The sequence below is a fragment of the Ceratotherium simum genome, chromosome 11 (genome assembly GCF_057802395.1).
Source record: "Ceratotherium simum simum isolate JZ-2026a chromosome 11, ASM5780239v1, whole genome shotgun sequence".
NCBI lineage: Eukaryota > Metazoa > Chordata > Mammalia > Perissodactyla > Rhinocerotidae > Ceratotherium > Ceratotherium simum.
The window spans coordinates 55106948-55129680 of record NC_141910.1 but is presented as its reverse complement, the minus strand read 5'-3'; the positions used below and the strand labels follow the sequence as shown (position 1 = coordinate 55129680).

Here is a 22733-nt window from a genome sequence, read left to right as displayed (position 1 = left end):
TGAATTGACATGTGCTGTAAGTGTAACATACACACCAGATTTCAAAAATCTATTGTGAAAAAATGAAAGTAAAATATCTCATTAATAATTTTTTAATGTTGAAATGATAATATTTTGGATATGTCAGGTTAAGTAAAAGATAGTATTAAAATTAATGACACCCACTTCCTTTTGGTTTTTCAATGTGGTTGTCAGAAAACTTTTAATTACATGTGTGGCTCACATGATATTTCTATTGGAGAGTGCTGCTCCAGACCCCACCTACACTCCTGCCCTTAGTGCCTCACCTCTTATTCCCTTCCATGTCTGGACCTCCAGCCAATGGTTTACTTTTCCCTAAACAGACCTCATCATTTTATGACTCATAGTTATTCTCCCATCTCTTCCAAATGTTATTCACTCCTTTAATGTCCATTCCAAATGTCACTCTTTCTAGGAAGCTGTTCCTGATTACTTCAGCAGGTTATCAGGTCCTGCTTAATTAATCACTATAGCAATTGGTGCTTCTCGTGGCACTTTATTTTACCTTGCACTGCTGTCATTCCTATCATGATGCAAAATCCTTGAGGTCAGGGGATGAACCTTACTCATCTTTGCAAGTATTGAATGATAAAGAAAATATCATGCATTCAGCATGTACTTAATTTACATCTAGTGAACTTAATAAAATCATTATTTGAAACCCTCCAAGGATTTCCAACAACCTATCACTTAAGGCTCTCCAGAATCCAGTCTCAATTATCTAACTAATTTTATCTCCTATCACTGGCACTCTAAAGACTAACTCAATGGATGACCGAAAATAAATCCTTAGCTCCAAGACTCTTTCTCCTCTCTGAAATGTGTCATACTTATTTATGGGATCATGCTGAACCCCAACCCCACTTCTAATCTGAAATGTTTTGTTTGTCCCACACTCCATTCAAATCATACCTACTCTCTATGGTCTAGCTCAACTTCCACCACCTCCATGGGTCTGTAACTGCTTCTAGCCTATATATATATAATCTTTCCCTACTCAGATTTCTTATAACATAATATCCATACTATTTATCAACATTGTATAATATTATTTAACTGACTAGCAAATTATTTTATGTTTTGTTTCTAAAACAAGATTGTACATTTTTTAGGATGGAATCATTGTCTTCTAGTCTTCGTACTCCCTAAATTTCCAGTGCGGGTATAAACTCAATAAAGAGAAGCTGACTCATTCAGTTTTCTTCCCTGAACTCCCAAGACTGGATGCAGTACTCTTTCTCTGTGCTGTGCATGACAAAATAATTGTAATATGTGGTGAAAATGAATGAACTACAACTATATGCAACAACATGGAAGGATCCTAAAGAGTAACACTGAAAGGGGGAAAAAAGTTCCAGAAGACTGCATATAATAACATTTCTAGAAAGCTCAAAAAACAAAAAGCAAAACTAAATACCTTACTATGTGAGAATACACATATATTTGGTAATACCGTCTAAAAAGCAAAGGAATGATAAATCAACTTCTGGATGAGGTCAGCTCTGTGGGGAAAGTAGAGACAAAGGAGATGGGATAAAGGGGCACTTATCCAGATGGTTCTAGCAACATTTGAGTCCTCAATTAGGATGTGGGTTCATGGGTGCTCATTTTATCACTATGCTTTATATCTTACACATTTGTCATATATATTATTGTAACAAACATACCATTAAAAATAATAATAAAAGGGGAAAAGACAACCCCGGTGGTCAGGATTCATAACCACTAATCCTAAGGATGAAATTCTCCATCTTGTTTTATTATACTAGCTGGGTGTTGGCAGTTCCTGGATTCATATATATTGATCAAAACCAGAAGGATGTCAGATATCTACAAATAAGTGTTTTTCGATAAACAAAAGTTCTTAATATTAATATAGTGGAATTTACCAACTTCTTTCATGGTTACTAATTCTGAGAAAATTATTTTCTATTCCAAAATCCTAAAGAAATTCTCCTACATTTTCTTCTGGAAGTTTTAAAGTTTTGTCTGCATGTTTAATCCAGCTGGTGGTGTTTTTTGTATATAGTGTGAGATAGAGAGCCAATATTTTTGCCCATACGCATCACCAATCGATCCAGCATACTTATTAAATAGTCCCTCTGTTTTCAGTGATATAGCAGCTGCTTTTGACATTAAATATTTTCAGACTTCCCAGGATTTAGACCTTGTTTGGACTTAAATTCCTGCTTCTACTGCCTTATGTGACATCCTTGGATTCAAGCCTTTTGTCTACTAATTCTATATTTTTCAGATCCCTCCAGCTTAACCAAGCACTGTTAGCAATCCCAGTTCTGGCAACAGTTAGACTCAAGTATGACAGTCTTTGGCTTTTCTAGCTACAAAATAGTCACTTGTGCCTGAGCTGTGGTGGGGAAAGAAAACAGTTGTATCTTATGCTGATAGCTCAGAGTTGTAGTCCTGAATCAGCACCATTTGTTTTCTCCTCCTTCCTAATGTAACACCAACTGTACTAATGTCCCAAATGTGGCTGCACAGCAACCCAAATCTCAGCCGAACTAAATTTAGAAACTAAAATGAACTTTTAGGAGAATGGGACTCTCTACACCTCTAATGATTCTTTTCTGCACAGCTTAAATTCTTTATGACTTATTTATTGATGATATAAATCTAAACAGAAGGACAGTTATAGAAAAACAATTACCTCCATTCTCTAGGAAAAGAAATCATGGTTGAGAAGGTAAATGACCTAAGCCAAAGGAAGAACTAAAAAAGGATATTCAGCTATGCAGAATCCCAGTTGATAGCACATTAAAAATCAACTGTGGAATGTCAGAGGTTACAACCTAAACAAAAAGAACTCACTATTTGGAAATCGGGAGGTCTGGTGAGAATCAAGTCACTGACTTAGTTTCCATAATGTCTTCACTTACAGAAGAGACTTGCACATCTGTCTAGGATTTATAGGAAATAAGAGCCTAATAACTTGGATCAGATCACTCTCGTGTTATACTCTTGTGGAAGACTTCCCCTTGCCTCCAAAACAGCATCAGAGTGGGAGCTGAAGTTGCTCTCTACCCTCATTTAGATCCCACGTCCTTAGTCTCTCAATCTTTGAGACAGTTTATATCTATGTTGAAGTGGGAAGGCACCAGAGCCGTGGTGCAAGGGATCCCTACTTGGTTTCATGTCTCAGTGGACGTGCACAGGAAGCACCCTCTTCCTTCAACAGAGTCCTGCTCTGACTATGAAGCGCCAGGAGAGTATACTCATAGGTCAGAGAGAACGTTATTCCTGCCAAGAGTCTCTAAAGTCAGACTAATTAGCAAGATAAGAAGATTGAGTGTAGCACAATGGTCTTCTTAAAGCAATCACAAAACTATCAACACTGCCCTGCTTGTCATGGAGCTGGACACTGGTGTTTACCTAGTTCTGTAATGAAGGCAGCAGTTCTCAGAGTGATTAATAAAGGAACTCAAACATCTGAAGCAGTAATGGAATGACTGGAACGCTTTAGCTGTTTGCTCTAACATGACTAGTTATACTGACAAATAGATTCTATCCCTCTAGTTTGGTTTCCTGAGACATAAATGTCTGCCGTAGCAGATTATAATTTGGGGACAGCGGGGCAGTATCCCTACTCACCTCAGCAGCCGCAGCTCTGCCAGCAATGTGGGGTTCTGCTGGGCCTTCTCAGGGGTGGGCTGGGAGGCCTGCTCATGCTCCAGACGGAGACGCTGAATCTCCTGCAGGATTTCTCTAGAGTGGATGGATGAAAGAAAGAAGGCTACATAGTGCTTCAGAGTTCGCTTTGTTTTTCCTGCTAGAAGTTTGTACCCTAGTAGTGCCACCTCTACCGATCTTGTTCCGATTGCTTCCAAATGACCAAGATACACGATGGACACCTTCTTAATACTGCTGCACTTGACATTTCCTCAATGAAATGATCCTTTGTGGTAGAAAAAGTCATAAAAATACTCTTCTTGGGAACTTGAAAAATATCCACAAAATTAAAACTACTAGAATACTCTGTTCCTCTCTGGGGAAAGGAAAAGAGAGCTCCTTGCAACCTCCTAATGCAGGTCCTATGCTAAACTTCCCCCAAGTCTTCCTCCGTCTCCCTTCTTCCCCTGACTCTGTCTTCTTACCTGTTTTTGTTTTCCAGTTCTGCAATAAGCTGTCTTTGTTGTTTGTTGGCATCAAAGTTAAAGCTCAAGTCAGTGGGAGGTCGGGTCTACAGTGAAGAGAAAAAAAGTTTTTGTTTTTTCTGATTAAAATATATCCAGAGGCCTAGACTGAGTGTTGATTTTTTAAAACAGATTTTTGAGGTATAATTTACATACCATAAAATCCACCCATTTTAAGTATACAATTCAGTGAATCTTAGTAAATTTAGACAGTTGTGCACCTAATCACCACGGTCCAGTTTTAGAACGTTTTCCATCACCACAAAAAATTCCCTTATGCCAGTCGGCAGTCAACTGCCACTCCCATCCCCAACCACAGGCAACTGCTGATCCACTTCCTGTCTACAGTTTGTCTTTTCTAGAAACTTCATATAAATGCAATCATACACATGTAGTCTTTGCATGATGTTTCTGAGGCTCATCTATATCGTCCCATGAATCAGGAGTTCCTTCCTTTTTATTGCTGAATAGTAATCTACTGTTTGCAGCTTTGGGCTATAAAAATGAAGCTGCTATGAACTTTCATTTACAAGTCTTTGTGTTGATACGTGTTTTCGTTTCTCTTGGGTAAGTACCTAGGAGTGGAATTCCTGAGTTATATGGTAACTCTATATTTAACATCTAGAGGAACTGTCATACTGTTTTCCAAAGTGGCTGGCCCATTTTACAATCCCACCAACAATGAATGAGGGTTCCAATTTCTCCACATCCTCACCAACACTTGTCATTGTCTTTTTGGTTTTAATTATCCTAGTGGGTATGAAGTATTTAATTGTGGGTTTTTTAAAAAATTGAGATATAATTTACATACCATAAAATCCACCCTTTTATTTTTTATTTATTTTTTTGTGAGGAAGACCAGCCCTGAGCTAACATCTAATGCCAATCCTCCCCTTTTTTGCTGAGGAAGACTGGGCCTGGGCTAACATCCGTTCCCATCTTCCTCTACTTTATATGGGAAGCCGCCACAGCATGGCTTAACAAGCAGTGCGTTGGTGCACACCCTGGATCCAAACTGGTGAGCCGCGGGCCCCACAGCAGAGTGCGTGCACTTAACCACTTGCGCCACTGAGCCGGCCCCTAAAACCCACCCTTTTAAAGTGCACACTTCAGTGGTTTCTAGTATATTTACAAGGTTGTGAGACCATCACCACTATCTAAATCCAGAGCAACTTCATGATCCCAAAAAGAAACCCCACACCCATTAGCAGTCACTCCCTACTCCCCCTCCCCACCACACAACTGCTACAACTTCTAATCTACTTTCTATCTCTATGGGTTTGCCTACTCTGGATATTTCATATAAATGGAATCATACAATACGTGATCTTTTATGCCAGGTGTCTTTCACTTAGCAAAATGTTTTCAGGGTTCATCTGTGTTATAGTATGTATCAATACTTTGTTACTTTTTATGGCTGAATAATATTCCATGACATGGATATACAACATTTTGCTTATCCATTCAACAGTTGATGGACATTTGGGTTGTTCCCATTTTTTTGTAGAGAGATGTTTTCATTTCTCATGGGTATATATCTAGAGGTGGAATTGCTAGGTCATACAGTAACTGCCTCTCGAGGAACTGCCAAACTGTTTTCCTAAGTGGCTGCATGATTTAACATTCCTACCAGCAATGAATGAGGGTTCCGTTTTTTCCATATCCTTGTCAACACTTGTATTGTCCAACTTTTTGATCACAGTCATCCTAGTGGGTATGAAGTGGTGTCTCACTGTAGATTCAATTTGCATTTCCCTACTGACTAATATGTTGAGCATACTTTCATATGCTTATTGGCTGTTTGTATACCTTCTTTGGCAAAATCACTTGTGGTTTTTGTTTTTGTTTTTTTGTTTGTGAGGAAGATCAGCCCTGAGCTAACATCCATGCTAATCCTCCTCTTTTTGCTGAGGAAGACCGGCTCTGAGCTAACATCTATTGCCAATCCTCCTCCTTGTTTTCCCCCAAAGCCCCAGTAGATAGTTGTATGTCATAGCTGCACGTTCTTCTAGTTGCTGTTTGTAGGACGCGACCTCACCATAGCCGGAGAAGCGGTGCGTCGGTGTGCGCCCGGGATCCGAACCCGGGCCGCCAGTAACAGAGCGCGCGCACTTAACCGCTAAGCCATGGAGCCGGCCCCTCACTTGTGGTTTTGATTTGCATATACACTGATATTTCTGACCCATATTACCTCCTTTAAGAATATGGAAGCCAATCAACACAAACTAGAAAAATAGATGACTAGGTAATGTTTCCATTTTTTTGATTAACCAGAATGAAAGCTCTCAAGGAAAGCTCTGCCATGGCTAAGTTTCATTCTGCACAAAACATGATCTATGATGAAGCAGAAACCTTGTTTCCCGTCTAGAGCTTGAAGATGCAACAAATCTTTTTTTTGCTGAGGAAGATTAGCCCTGAGCTAACGTCTGTGCCCATCTTCCTCTGTTTTGTATATGGGATGCTGCCACAGCATGACTTGATGAGCAGTGTGTATGTTTGTGCCCGGGATCTGAACCTGTGAACCCCAGGCTGCCGAAGCGGAGTGTGCGAATTTAACCACTATGCCACTGGGCCGGCCCCAACTAGTAATTCTTTTCATGGGGCATTTCCTAAATAAACAGGGGCAAAACAGCACAGCAAATCTGGGTGGGTGGCTTTGTATCAGATTACCAAATATTTTTCTTTCTTAAAAGAGAAAAAAAAGGTGACTTTTCTTCCTCCAGAGAAGAATGGACCAGCAGCCAATTAAGCAAATTTTCTATATTCTACTCAGTCTTGTCAGACAGAGTCTGAGGTAAGCCTCAGAAAAACAGCTTGCCTGAGATCAAACCTGCTATAAATAATAGATTTCCAATTCCTGAAAACTGGAGTTAAAACTAATGGCTCCTGGGGCTGGCCTGGTGGTGTAGTGGTTAAGTGCACGCAGGACCTACGCACCGCTCATCAAGCCATGCTGAGGCGGCGTCCCATATATAAAGTAAAGGAAGATGGGCACAGATGTTAGCTCAGCGACAATCTTCCTCACACACAAAAAAACAAAAAACTAATGGTTCCTTATTAGAGTGGGACCAGGGAAAATTATGGATGAGGAAATGAGCTCTGAAAGGAATTTGCTTCATATGATGGCAAACAAATAAAAATCCTGTAGTATTTCACTGGCAATTTCTAAAGAATCTTTTCAGTTCTGAGTGTCTGACTGAAATGCTGAGGCATCTTTAAAAGAGGAGGTTAATAGAGGAATCGAGAGTGTTAACAACAGCAATTCCTAACTAGGCAAAATTCTTTGGCACCAAGAAGCACTGTTCCTCAAATACAAAGAAGTGAGGGTGGAGGAAGATTCAAAGCCCCAGGCAGCAGTTCCACCTGAAGCAACCTGCACGCTTGCTCCTCTACCGGACATCACAACAGGGAGAGCCCCCAGTGCTAAGTGTCAAAGGACGGCTTTTTTCACCCAATCAAATTTTAAACACAATCAAGTGCGCAGTAACTGAGAAACTTACGACTTGATTTATTTACTATCTTAAACACCACTGGGGCCAGCCTGGTGGAATAGTGGTTAGGTGCATGCACTCAGCTGTGGTGGCCCGTGGTTCGCAGGTTCAGGTCCCGGGCTCGCACCAACACACCGCTTATCAAGCCATGCTATGGCGGCATCCCATATAAAGTGGAGGAAGATGGGCATGGATGTTAGCCCAGGGCCAGTCTTCCTTAGCAAAAAGAGGAGAATTGGTGACAGATGTTAGCTCAGGGCTAATTCTTCTCTCGCTCTCTCTCTCTCTCACACACACACACACACACACACACACACACACAGCACAGTGCTCCTTAAAAAACAACAACAACCAGGTATCCCTTCCTAAAATGCCTCCAGGACATTGACGAGAAAAAGACAAAAAAGGAATTATTAGTTCATAAAGACATAGAATACTTTGGCCAGAAGAGACCTAAAGATGATTTCTTTCAAAAATTAAATAGTTCATTCATTCATTCAACAAATATTTCCTGAGCACATACTGTGTGCTAGATATTGTTCTAGGAACTAGGGATGCATTAGTGAATAAGATACAGCCCCTACCCTCATGTAGCTTATATTACGCTGGGAGAGAAAGATAAGAACCCCAAAAATAAATATATAACAGTAGTGATAAATGTGATGAAGAAATACAGGGTAACAAAACAGAGTGAACTGAGACAGAAGACTTTTTTTTTGTGAGGAAGCCTGGCCATGAGCTAACATCCGTTGCCAATCTTCCTCTTTTTGCTGAGGAAGATCGGCCCTGAGCTAACATTCGTGCCCATCTTCCTCTATTTTGTATTTGGGACGCTGTCACAGCATGGCTTGACGAGCGGTACACCAGTTTGAGCCCGGGATCTGAACCTGCGAATCCCGAGCCGCTGAAGCAGAGGGTGCGAACTTAACCACTATGCCACTGGGCTGGCCCCAGACGACTTTTTTTTTTTGTGAGGAAGATCAGCCCTGAGCTAACATCCATGCCAATCCTCATTTTGCTGAGGAAGACTGGCCCTGGGCTAACACCCACGCCCATCTTCCTCCACTTTATATGGGATGCTGCCACAGCACGGCCTGACAAGGGGTGCATCAGTGCACGCCCAGGATCCAAACCCGGGCCACCAGCAGCAGAGGGCGTGCACTTAACTGCTATACCACAGGGCCGGCCCCCCAGAAGACTTTTTAAATGAAGTGGTTATGAAGGGGCTTTCAGAGACTCAATGAAGTGAGGAAGCAAACCAGGTGAAGGTCTGAGGGATGAACATGCTGGGCAGAAGGGCAGAGGCCAAGGCTTGCGGCTGCTCCAGCTTGGTGTGTTCAGGTCAGTGTTGATGGAGTAGAGTGAGCTATGGTGACGGTGGCAGCCATGAACTGGGAGATGAAGGTAGGGCCCAGATCACGTAGGGCCTTTTAGCCACGGAGAGGAGTTTCCATTTCATTCTGAATGTGGTGTGAAGCCACTGCAGGATTTTGAACAGGGAAATATGGAATCAATTCCAAATAACGTAGGTACATACTCCACCCTCGAGAAAGTGTAGCCTAACTTCTCATTCCTTTAGTGTGGCCTGTCCACGGTGGCTTCTTTCCAAAGAGGACAGTGTGGAAAGCGGGGAAGAAAGTAACTTCATGTTGGAGAAACCTCCCTCGGCCAGGTGATCAAGGTCAACACCAACAGTGACAAATGATGTGGATACTATGTACCCTTGATATGATGTGACAAAAATGGCACTGACCTCTTCCTCCTCAAAACCCATAACCCCAGTCTGATCCTGAGAAAAACATCATACTAATCCCAATTAAGGGACACTGTACCACATATTTGACAAGTACTCCTCAAAATTGTCAAGGTCATCAAAAACAAGGAAAGTCAGAGAAACTGTCACAGTAAAGAGGAGCCTAAGGAGACAGGATAACTAAATGTAACATGGTATCCTGGATGGAACCCTGGAGCAGAAAAAGGACATTAGGTAAAAACTAACAAAATCTGAATGAAGTATGGACCTGAATGAAGTATGGACTTTAATAAGTGTATCAATTAATTGCATTATATATCAATTAATCATTAATTGCAACAAACAAGCCATACTAATGTAAGATATTAATAATAGGGGAAACTGAGTATGGGTTATATGGAAATTCCCTGTACTAGCTTCACAATTTTTCTGTAAATCTATAACTGTTCTATAACAAAGTTTATTAAAAATAAACAAACAATGCTCCTTTGGCTACTAGAGTGGAGAATTTACTGTAGTGGAATAAGAATGGAAGTGGTAGTTTTGCTACTTAATGCCATGTAAACCTTGAGTTATTTTATTTTACTATACTTTTATTTTCTTGTCTGTAAAATGGGAATATTTATGTAAAGAGATGTGAAGAGGCTCACTTCCTCTGTTACATTAGCATTCTCTTATATTTAGGTAATCTCACAGAGCTCCATCATCTTTAATGAGATGGAGATACCTCTGAAAAATACAGGATAAAAAACAAGACCCTTTTGAGTAAAACTAGCCAAATGTTATAAACCAAGGGAAGCTCACACAGTCAGCAAACTGTTACCTGGTAGTGTGCACACTTCCAGAGCCTCCTAAAAGGAGACTGGAGGCTTCCCATCTGTGTGAACCTGGCAGGATGAGTTCCAGAGAGATGTGCCCGATATCAACTAGACTCTCTGTATCCCAGGGGCAATCCTCCCACCATGCCAACTTCACTTAGACTCACCGGAGGGTGGTGGATTATTAATCTCTCTCTCTCAAAAACTCAATGTTTTTAGGGCAGTGGTTCCCAAGCTAGCTGTAAATCAGAAGACTGGAAGTTTTCTTTTCCTTTTTTAAATAAAAATCAATGGATTGTAAACCCAAAGATTCTGATTCAGTAGGTTTCAGGCAAAGCCAAGGATCTATATATTTTTTAAATGCTTCACACATGATGATAATATGTAGCCATGTTTGACAATTACAATTTTACAGGGGTTTCGGGTCATTAAATGTGTGCAAAACACCACATGGACACGCTGATCTTTAATTCTAAGATCTTTAATTCTAAGAGGATATTTCTGGAATGGTGCGTGCCTGGGGCAGCTGACACGACGATGAGGCTATGAAGGCTGGGACTGGGCTACCTGAAAAAAAGCTTCTCAAAACGCGTCAGTGTTAGGTAGGATGACAATACGGTGCTTTTCTCTTCTTTTCACCTTTCTTCCAAGTTTTCCATCATGAGTTTTAAATTTTTTCATAAGGAAAAAAAACTTTAAAAATAAACAAAAAAATCAGCTGACTATATCTAATGCTGGTGATGTTGGTGATCAAATTTTAAGAATTTGCTGTTATTACTATGATTTACCACACACTATAGTTAAAAAAAAAAAGAAAGGAATTTAGGCACTTCAGGAAAACAGATTAGCTTTCCTGGCTCATCTAAGCAACCTAGAATTTCTTTACCCCAGGGTCAGCCTGAAGAGCTTCCAGTGGCTCTGTCTGCCACCTGGGGAGACGTGATGGCTTGGAAGCTGGAGCACTCTACAGAGTGTAATGCTGGCTGCTAAAATGATTTAATGGTCTTTCTTCATGGAAGAAGGTTTTTGAAAAAAAAAAGTCAATACAAAGCCTATCTGGCAGGCTATAAATAAATTCTTTTGAGCACTACACCCACTTTATGCAAAGCACTTGTATCAGGGAGAGATTAGCGGATTAGAAGTCTTCTGTTTAACAGAAATCTAGTCAAGAAGAATCCTTCCTGAGAGGCCCAATATTTGTAAGATAACTACACTTTAGAAAATAAACTGAAGATGAAAGAGATCAGTATTTAGTCTCAAGACCATTCTAACAATTATCATTTTCACATGAATTAGAGAACTGGCATCAGAAACTATCAGATGTACACAGACTTATCTTGTTTGCAGTAAAGGAGTACTGGGATCTCCTTTCAGGGTCAGATAGCTTTGGAGCCTTTATTTACAATATTTTAAAAGTACTATGTTAAGTCAACAAGATTATATAATGGCATTAAACATACTTAATTTTAAAAAGTCAGCCACAATGCTGTCCATCTGAACAAATTCAATTGATTTATAAATTTTAATTTCTTTTTTTTTTTTTTAGATTTTTATTTATTCAGTTTTTTCCCCCCAAAGCCCCAGTAGATAGTTGTATGTCATAGGTTCACATCCTTCTAGTTGCTGTACGTGGGACTCGGTCTCACGTTGGACGGAGAAGTGGTGCCTCGGGGCGCTCCCGGGATCCGAACCCGGGCCGCCAGCATCAGAGTGCGCACACTTAACCGCTAAGCCACGGAGCCGGCCCTAAATTTTAATTTCTAATTAACTTGAACAATTGTGACTGATTGAGGGCACGTGTAAGGTTTAACTAATTAAATGGAACTTTCTGTCTTTTTCCCAGACTTTTATCCCCCCTATCCTATCCCATTTTGTTAACCTTTAGAGTTGTAATGTTAGAGTCAGATGTATAACTTAATTCTCAAGGAAGATTCTCAAGGAAAAGATTTTAAGTCTACACAAACCCAAAAGAATAAATTAGTCTGGGGAGAAACAAAGCAAGCTTTCACTGGCAGCTTTCATAACTCTATTTCCCTATGAAGAAGTAAACATAAATTGGTATGCATTTCTAAAATTAATATATTGCATTTGTAGAATACGGTCCTGAGAGATCTGGCCTGCCTGTCCAGCCTAATTTCACCCTAATCTGTACTCTAACTGCACAGACCATCTTGCAGGTCCTAAAACATCCACCCTCAGGGCCTTTACATATGCTGAAACCTCCCGCTGGGCACACATGCCATTTTCTCTGCCTGGTTAATGCTTACATAGTCTCTTGTTTGGCTTCAGACCATTCCTCCTTTCATCTCACTCTTTGCTTCCAGATTTAATTCTCTTCCTCCTGAACTAGAAGCTTCCGGAGTTACGTCTCAGTAGTTGACAGAATAGCAACCCAGTCCCAGCTTGACCATTTACAAATGATGTAATCTTGAGTCGTTTCCTTACCTCTTCAAGGCTTAGTTTTCTCATAAGATTGTTTTTTTTTTTTTTAATAATTTTATTTATTTATTTTCCCCCCAAAGTCCCAGTAGATAGTTGTATGTCATAGCTGCACATCCTTCTAGTTGCTGTATGTGGGACGCGGCCTCAGCATGGCCGGAGAAGCGGTGCGTCGGTGTGCACCCGGGATCTGAACCCAGGCCACCAGCAGCGGAGCACACGCACTTAATCGCTAAGCCACGGGGCCGGCCCAAGATTGTTTTAAAGAATAAATGAGCTAATATATGCAAAGTACTTAGAATGACAACTGGCACATAGTAAGTCTCAATAAATGTTAGGTATCAGTATTATTCTTTTAGCATAAATCTTACCGTGACCTTTCTCAGTCGTCGTCAGAAAAGGGCTTTATTTCTCCTTTTAATTTTGACAGTTTAGCTAGTTACTTTCAGTACATTCAATATATTCACTTTTCTTTTTTCATAAAGAAAATTCTTAAAGTTTCATCACAAACATCAGCAGCACTCAATATAATCAGATGTTTTGCTTATTTATTTCTTATTTATTATTTTTTTTGTGAGGAAGATCAGCCCTGAAGTAACATCTGCCAATCCTCCTCTTTTTGCTGAGGAAGACTAGCCCTGGGCTAACATCCATGCCCATCTTCCTCTACTTTATACGGGACTCCGCCACAGCATGGCTTGACAAGCGGTGCGTTGGTGCACGCCCAAGATCCGAACCCCAGGCCACCACAGCAGAGCACACACACTTAACCGCTACGCTACCAGGCCGGCCTTTGTTTATTTTTAAATAAATTTTCATCCATTAATTTTTCAAATATTTTCTCACCCTAACAGAAAAAAGGAAATAATTCTATTGGTTCGTTCTCTACCCTCGATGTCTGAAAACCTTGTTTCAAATTTTCCATCTTTCTGTGTTGAGTCTTGGGAAATTTTCTTACATGTACTTTCCAGTTCACTAACTCTCTATGCAGTTGTGTCTAACCTGACATTTAACCTCTCCACTGTTTTTAATTTCAATAACTTTTGTTTTTAAAATCTTTAAGTCCTGTTTGGTTTGTTTTCAATTCTGGGCTTTTTAGATAGTATTCTTTCATCATGTTCTTAATTCCTTCTTTTAGGTCTTAAGAAATTTTAAACCTAGTTATTTCATAGCCAATAATTCTAATACCTAAAGTCACTGAGGTTCTAGAATTGCAGTGTCAGCTTAGGAGTTCATGTTTAGTTGGACTCTTCCTGTGGGAATATAGGCATACTTTGTTTGATTGTGTTTCACAGATATTGCATTTTTTATGAATTGAAAGTTTGTGGCAGCCCTGAGTTGAGCAAGTCTATCAGCGTTTTTCCAACAGCATTTGCTTACTTCATTTCTCTGTGTCACATTTTGGTAATTCTCACATTATTTCAAACTTTTTCAATATTATTAGATTTGTTATGGTGATCTGTGATCACTGATCTTTGATGTTACTACTGTAGCTGTGTTGGGGCACCACAAACTGTGCCCATGTAAGATAGTGAACTTAATCAATAAATATTGTCTGAGTTCTGACTGCTCCATAGACTGGCCATTCCCCTGTCTCTCTCTCTCCTTGGGCCTCCCTATTCCCTGAGACACAACAATACTGAAATTAGGCCAGTGAATAATCCTACAATGGCTTCTAAGTGTTCAAGTGAAAGGAAGAGTTGCACGTCTTACTTTAAATCAAAAGCTAGAAATGATTAAGCTTAGTGAGGAAGGCATGTCGAAGGCTGAGACAGACCGAAGGCTAGACCTCTTGTGCCAAACAGTTAGCCAAGTTGTGAATGCAAAGGAAAAGTTCTTGAAGGAAATTAAAAGTGCTACTCCAGTGAACACACAAATGATAAGAAAGCGAAACAGCTTTATTGCTGCTATGGAGAAAGTTTTAGTGCTCTGGACAGAAGATCAAACCAGCCACAACATTCCCTTAAGCCAAAGCCTAATCCAGAGCAAGACGCTAACTCTCTTCAATTCTATGAAGGCTGAGAGAGGTGAGGAAGCTGCGCAAGAAAAGTCTGAAGCTAGCAGAGGTTGGTTCATGAGGTTTAAGGAAAGAAGCCGTTTTCATAACATAAAAGTGCAACGTGAAGCAGCAAGTGCTGATGTAGAAGCTGTTGAGACCTACTGCTCAGAAAAAGATTCCTTTCAAAATACTACTGTTCATTGACAATGCACCTGGTCACACAAGAGCTCTGATGGAGATGTACAATGAGATTAATGTTGTTTTCATGCCTGCTCACACAACATCCATTCTGCAGCCCATGGATCAAGGAGTAATTTCGACTTTCAAGTCTTACTAAGAAATATGTTTCATAAGGCTATAGCCGCCATAGAGAGTGATTCCTATGATGGATCTGGGCAAAGTCAATCGAAAACCGTCTGGAAAGGATTCACCATTCTAGATGCCATTAAGAATATTTGTCATTCATGGGAAGAGGTCAAAATATCACCATTAACAGAAGCTTGGAAGAAGGTGATTTCAACCCTCATGGATGACTTTGAGGGGTTCAAAACTTCCATGGAGGAAGTAACTGCAGATGTGGTGGAAATAGCAAGAGAACTAGAATTAGAAGTGGAGCCTGAAGATGTGACTGAATTGCTGCAATCTCACGATAAAACTTGAATAGATGAGGAGTTGCTCCTTATGGATGAGCAAAGAGAGTGGTTTCTTGACACGCAATCTACTCCTAGTGAAGAGGCTGTGAAGATTGTTGAAATGACAACAAAGGATTTAGAATATTGCATAAACTTAATAAAGCAGCAGCAGGGTTTGAGAAGACTGATTCCAATTTTGAAAAAAGTTCTACTGTGGTTAAAACACTATCAAACAGCATCACTACAAAGAAATCATTTGTAAAAGGAAGAATCAATTGATGTGGCAAACTTCATTGTCTTAGTTTAAGAAATTGACGCAGCCATCCCAACCTTCAGCAACCACTACTCTAATCAGTCAGCAGCCATCAACATCGAGGCAAGTCCCTCCATCAGCAAAGATTACGATTTACTGATGGTTCAAATGATGGTTAGCATTTTTTAGCAATAAAATAGTTTCTAATTAAGAAATGTACATTGTTTTTTTAATCATAATGCTATTGCACGCTTAACAGAGTACAGTGTAGTGTAAGCATAACTTTTTTTTAATTTTTTGGTGAGGAAGATCAGCCCTGAACTAACATCCATGCCAGTCCTCCTCTTTTTGCTGAGGAAGACTGGCCCTGTGCTAACATCCGTGCCCATCTTCCTCATGCTGCCACAGCATGGCCTGACAAGCGGCACATCAGTTGCGCCTGGGATCCCAACCCGGGCCGCCAGTAGCAGAGTGCATGCACTTAACCGCTACGCCATGGGGCCGGTCCCTGTAAGCATAACTTTTATGTGCACTGGGAAACCAAAAAATTCATGACTTGTTTTAAAGATTTTATTTATTTATTTTTCCCCAAAGCCCCAGTACATAGTTGTCTGTCATAGCTGCACATCCTTCTAGTTGCTGTATGTGGGACGCGGCCTCAGCATGGCTGGAGGAGTGGTGCCTCGGTGCGCACCCGGGATCCGAACCCGGGCCGCCGGCAGCAGAGCGCACGCACTTAACCACTAAGCCACGGGGCCGGCCCCTCATGACTTGTTTTATTGCAAATTTTGCTTTATTGCAGTCGTCTGGAACTGAACCCACTATATTTCCGAGGTATGCCTGTACTGCTAAGTCCCTACTGAGAATGTTAATCTTAGGAGAGGATTTACGTTTTGCTTCTGTTAGATGCCTTTGGATTAATTTTATGTTAAAATTTCACCTTGGTGTTTCTCCAACTATGAAGTAATGTAAATACACCCAACACAAGTACAGACAGGCCTAAGGTGGTGAATTCCCAGGGGAAACCTCTTCCACTCCAATAGAAGGAGGAGACCCAAAAGCTTTCTCGTTTTATCTTTGTGTTGGCAGACAGTCATCTTCTATACCACACCTTCACTAGGTTATAATGCTTTCAGGGCCTAGCTTTATGTGAGAGCTTCATTTCCAACTCTCCACTTTGCACATGCACAAAGTTTTGCCCACTGCACCTCGTGATAACTAAAACCCAGGCCCAGGGCAGGAGTGGAGCAACAGCAGCTCTTGGGTTGCTTTGGTTTTCAGTCCCCAGGAAATTGAATTCTCTTCTACTTATTTTCAGATCCCAACTCAAGTAACACTTGCTCACAGAAGCCATCCCTCACTCTTCAGTGTAGGCCAGGGACCTGCTATATATTTTCATAGCTCCCTGTATTTTTCCTCCATTGCACTTAATTATTTGTAGTCATGTTTAATAGTGCGACTGTTTAATGTTTGTCTCTCTCACTAGATTGTTCATTCCATGAGGGAAGGAATCACTTGTTTATCATAGTACCCAACCTGGCACATCACAGAAATAAAATAAATATTTGCCAAATGAAAAATATGAATGAGTGTGTGGAGGGAAGGGGGGATGATATTAATACGTATATAACTCTTCAAGGAAAGTAAAGGGCGGAAAAGAGAGAAGGGAAAAAGGGAACATTTTATTATGAATTATTTCAAAATTGCAGGAACAAATGGCAAATCCCTGGGTAGCCATTTCCCAAAACAATCAAACTCTTACATATTCACCATTCCTGGTTCCTTTTTCTTTTAATTGAGATATAATGCTCCGATCTTAAGAATGCCATTCAATCAGTTTTGACATATGCATACACTCATGTAACTCATACTTCTATTAAAATGCAGAACACTTTCATTAATCCAGAAATTTTCCTCATCTCCCTTCAACATCCTCATTCCCAGAAACAGTCCCTGATCTGATTTCCATGACCATAAATTAGTTTTGCCTATTCTAGAATTTCATATACATGGAATCAAACAGTATGCACTTTTTGTGTCTGGCTTCTTTCACTTATCATAATATTTTTGATATTCATCTACATTATTGCACGTATCAGTGTTCATTCCTTTTGGTGTTGATTAATATTCCACTGTATAAAATAGACTACATTTTATTTACCTAATCTTGTGCTGATAAAATATCTGGGATGTTTCCAGCTAATATGGTTCCAACTGCTATGAACATTCTTGTACAAAGCTTTTTGTGGATATATGTTTTCATTTCTCCTCGACAAATAGCTAGTAGAATTGCTAGGTCATAGGATGAACGTTTATCTCTTTAAGAAACTCCCAAATAGTTTTCCAAAGTAGCCGTACCATTTACATGCCCATCAGCAACGTATGAGATTTCTGATGGGTCCACATCCTCTCCAACATTGGATGTTGTCAATCTTTTTCATTTTAGCCATTCTAGTGGGTCATTACAGTTTGCATTAGCATTTTCCTGATGATTAATGCTATCATGCACTTTTTTATGTGTTTATTGGCTATTTGTATATCTTCTCTTGTGAAGTGTCTGTCCAACTCGTTTGACTATTTAAAAAATTTTTGTCTTTCTATTACTGAGGTGCAGGAATTCTTTATGTATTTTGTCTTTATCAGATATGTGTTGTAAATATTTTCTTCCAGGTTGTGGTTTGTCTATTTTTTAATATCTTTTGACGAGCAAAAGATTTTATTTTCAATAAGGTCCAATTTATCAGTTTTTTTTTTCTTTATGTTTTGTTTTTTTGTGTGTGTGAGGAAGATTAGCCCTGAGCTAACATCTGATGCCAATCCTCCCCTTTTTGCTGAGGAAGATTGGCTCTGAGCTAACATCTGTGCCCATCTTCCTCTACTTTATATGGGACGCTGCCACAACATGGCTTGACAAGCAGCATGTTGGTCCGCGCCTGGGATCTGAACCTGTGAACCCTGAACTTAACTGCTATGCCACCAGGCAGGCCCCTATCATTCTTTTTTTTTTTAACAGTTTGTGATTCTTGTAACCTCTCTAAGAATTCTTTGCCTGCCCCAATGTCATAAAGATATTTTTCTAAGCTTTCTTTTAGTAGCTTTATGGTTTTAGCTTTACGTTTAAGTTTATGATACATTTCAAATTGGTTTCTATGTATGGTGTGAGGTAGGGGTTGAGGTTCTTTTTTTTTCATATAGATATACAGTTGTTCCACCAGCATTTGTTAAAAAGATTTTCCTTTCCCAACTGAATTTCTTTTGTGCCTTGTCAAAAGTCATCTGATCTTATGCCTGTGAGTCTATTTTATGGATGATTTGTCTATCCTTTTGCCAATACCACACTCTCTTGATTACTGTGGCTTTACAGTAAGTCTTTTTTTTTTTAAATTTTTTTAAATATTTATTTATTTATTTATTTTTGCTGAGGAAGATTCGCCCTGAGCTAACATCTCCAACTTCGTTCTTTTTCAAGACTGTTTTGGTTATTCTAAGACTTTTGGTTTTCTAAATACATTTTAAAATCAGTTGGCCAATTTCTACAAAAAGTCTGTTGCGATTTTGATTGATATTGAATCTATAGATCAATTTGGGGAAATCTGCCATCTTAACAACATTGAACTTTTCAACCCATGAATATGGTATATCTCTCCTTCTATTTAGGTTTTCTTTAATTTCTCTTAGCAATATTTTATAGTTTTTAGTCTTGAACATCTTTCATTAAATTTATCCATAAGTATTTGATGTTTTTTAATGTTAGATTAAATGGTACTTTTTCTAAATTTAATTTTTTAATTGTTTACTGGTAGCAGACAGAAATACAATGTTTTTTGCATATTGACTTTGTATCTTACAACACTGCTATAAAGTCACATATCTATTCTAGTAGTGTTTTTGTAAATTCATTAGGACTTTCTATACACAATCATGTCATCTGCAAATAATGACAGCTTTACTTCTTCCTTTTCAGTATTTATGCCCTTTTCTTCTGGTTAGGTTGCATTGGCTAGGACCTCCAATATAATTTGGTGGTAAAAGTGGACATCTTTGTCTTGTTCTCAATATTAGGCAGGAAAAATATTCCAAAATTTAACCATTAAGTGTAATATTAGCTGTAGGTTTTTGTAAGTGTTCTTTATCAAGTTGAGGAAGTTTCTTCTACTCCTAGTGTATTGAAAAGTTTTATCATGAATGGGTATTGTAATCTGTCAAATGCGTTTTTCTGCATCTATTGAAATGATCTTATAATTTTCTTCTTTAAACTGCTAATATGGTGAATTACATTGGCTGATTTTTATGTATTAAATAAATTTGCATTCCTAGGATAAATCTGACTTGACCATGGAGTATTATCCTTTTTACATAATGCTGGATTCAATTTGCTAATATTTTGTTAAAGAGTTTTTCATCCATGTTCAGGAGAGAATTTGGCCATCAATTTTCTTTTCTTGTAACGGCCTTGTATTGTTTTGGCATTAGGGCTAGTGGCCTGACAAAATAACTTGGAAAGAGTTCCTTTTTCCTCTATTTTCTGAGAGTGTATGTCAGATCATTATTATTTCTTCCTTATGTATATGATAGTATTCAAACAGTTAAGCTACCTGAGCTTGAAGTTTTCTTTGTGGAAAGTTAATTACGAATTCAATTTCTTCAATAGATTTAGGACTATTTAGATTTTCTATTTATTCTTATGTCAGTTTTGTTAATTTGGGTCTTTCAAGGAATTTGTCTATTTCATCTAGGTTGTCAAATTTACTGGCAAGAAGTCGCTCAGAATATTCCCTTATCATCCTTATAATGTCTGTAGGATCTGTAGCAATGTCTCTTCTTTCATTTGTGATATTGGTAATTTGTGTTTTCTTTTTTTCCTTTTTTCCTGATCGGTATTTCTAGAGATTCAATAATTTTACTGATCCTTTTAAAGAGTCAAATTCTAGTTCTTTGATTTTCTTTTCTTGATTCTTTTTTTTTTGTGTGTGTGTGTGAGGAGGACTAGCCCTGAGCTAACATCTGATGCCAATCCTCCCCTTTTTTCTTGAGGAAGATTGGCCCTGAGCTAACATCTGTGCCCATCTTCCTCTACTTTATATGGGACGCCGCCACAGCATGGCCTGACAAGCGGTGCATCGGTGCACGCCCGGGATCCGAACCTGTGAACCCCGGGCCGCCAAAGCAGAGCGTGCACACTTAACCACTTGTGCCACCAGGCCAGCCCCTCTTGATTCATTTTTTAAAGAAAAAGGATACTGCAGATAAAATTAAAGGCCACTGTAATCCCTTCCCTAAACCCACTCCTCTCCTTCTGTCTGTGAGGTACCTATTCTCCTGAGTTTCATGTTTACTGTTCCCCTACCATTTATATACTAAAGTAATGCTGATTTCCGCTACTCTACTGGGATCCTCTATTTACTCACCATGTTTCCTGCCTCTGCAGCCAGCCGGGCAGCATAGCGAGCTATAAGCCGGTGTTCCTCATCCAGTCGGCTAGGACTGTCCAGGACACTGCCAAGGAGATAAAAATTCAACAGGTGTCTATTAAACATGCCCTACTTTTGCTTCTCTCTCAGAAAGAACAGATAGGAGAAAAGCTTGTAAAAAAGAATGGTAACAAGAGAAACGGAGGCCTGGGTCATAGATACTAATGGGCTTCTGAGACACAGGGGATTTAGAGAAAAGATGAGGCCACATGTGTGTCATTTCTCTTCAGCAGCATATGCCCACTCCTACACACCAGAAGGGGCACTTCTTTTTGAATGCAAGGGCTGAGAAAACACAGGGCATTTACAAAATCTGGGAGAGGGATTTTTATCAAATGCTTTGAAAAAACTCATGACTTCTAGACATAGGTCTTGAATTCAAAAAGACCAAGAGAGGTGCCGGCCTGGTGGCACAAGCAGTTAAGTGCTCGCGCTCCGCTGCGGTGGCCTGGGGTTCGCCGGTTCGGATCCTGGGGACGCACCCACGCACTGCTTGGCAAGCCATGCTGTGGCAGCGTCCCATATAAAGTGGAGGAAGATGGAGGAAGATGGGCACGGATGTTAGCCCAGGGCCAGTCTTCCTCAGTGAAAAAAGAGGAGGATTGGCAGATGTTAGCACAGGGCAGATCTCCTCACCAAAAAAAAAAACAAAAAGACCAAGAGAAAACCAAAGCATCATGAAAAACAGAGGGCTGATAAAAAGTACATTTAATACTAGCTGAGCAAAATTGAGGAACCTGGGCTAGGGCAGGCCCAATATATGGTAAAGTTGGAGAAGATTCCATGGTATCAAACATTCCCTTTCAATGCCTCTTTCTCTTGTTTTACTATGCTTGTTCCACAGCTATAGGCCCACCTCAGAGTGAAATAATTTAGTCCATTACTCTTTAAGAAGCACTTCAAGGGGCCGGCACCGTGGCTTAGCGGTTAAGTGCGCGCACTCTGCTATTGGTGGGCCAGGTTCGGATCTGGGTGCGCACTGACGCACCGCTTGTCCAGCCATGCTGAGGCAGCGTCCCACATCCAGCAACTAGAAGGATGTGCAACTATGATATACAACTATCTACCGGGGCTTTGGGGAGAAAAAGGGAAAAAAAGGAGGAGGACTGGCAATAGATGTTAGCTCAGGGCCAGTCTTGCTCAGCAAAAAGAGGAGGATTGGCACGGATGTTAGCTCAGGGCTGATCTTCCTCACAAAAAAAAAAAAGAAAGAAGAAGCACTTTAAGAATTTAAAGACCCATCTAGGTGGGCTATCAGATAAAGCCGCACCTGGATGAAAGAAGGGTTCTTGGCTAGCACTGTGTATGTGAGATGCAATGAACTTTTGACTGATTACCAAATAATTGACTCCTTTAATTTAGCATGTTACATCAACTATCATTTATTCATATCAGGGTATTCACAGATTAAGAGGGACTGTCGCTATACAATTATCTTTAAATCTGGCAGATGCTTTAAGATAACAGTGATGATGAGTAACAGACTAGAGATGGCTGTTGTCACTTGCTTCTTCTTTGGCCCTAGATTCTTGGAGTTCCAAAAACCTCTGACTGAATTTAGCAATATGACAATTAATATGAAAAAATTTAAAGACATGAGTTCAATACTCATGAAATCTTATAATTACCGAGGGGAACCTGGGAAGGGTGAAATTAAATTAAGAGAGATCTGTCCGACCTTTTCATACATAGAATCAACTGCATTTTC

At 39.8% G+C, this 22733-nt stretch overlaps 1 protein-coding gene across 9 annotated transcripts in view; it reads right to left on the bottom strand.

The window, feature by feature from the left end:
* The window catches only part of DTNB (dystrobrevin beta), a 253246-nt gene that overhangs the window by 37916 nt on the left and 192597 nt on the right, over positions 1 to 22733 (bottom strand). For all 9 annotated transcript variants that reach the window (XR_015553675.1, XM_014781904.2, XM_087437043.1 and 6 more), the window contains 3 exons: positions 20963 to 21050; positions 4131 to 4216; positions 3628 to 3741 (listed from right to left, as the gene is read on the bottom strand). Coding sequence is in view for 8 of the 9 variants with exons in the window: in XM_014781904.2 (XP_014637390.1) it covers positions 3628 to 3741; positions 4131 to 4216; positions 20963 to 21050 (288 nt within the window). In the remaining variant the exon portion in view is untranslated. The remainder of the gene's footprint in view (positions 1 to 3627; positions 3742 to 4130; positions 4217 to 20962; positions 21051 to 22733) is intronic.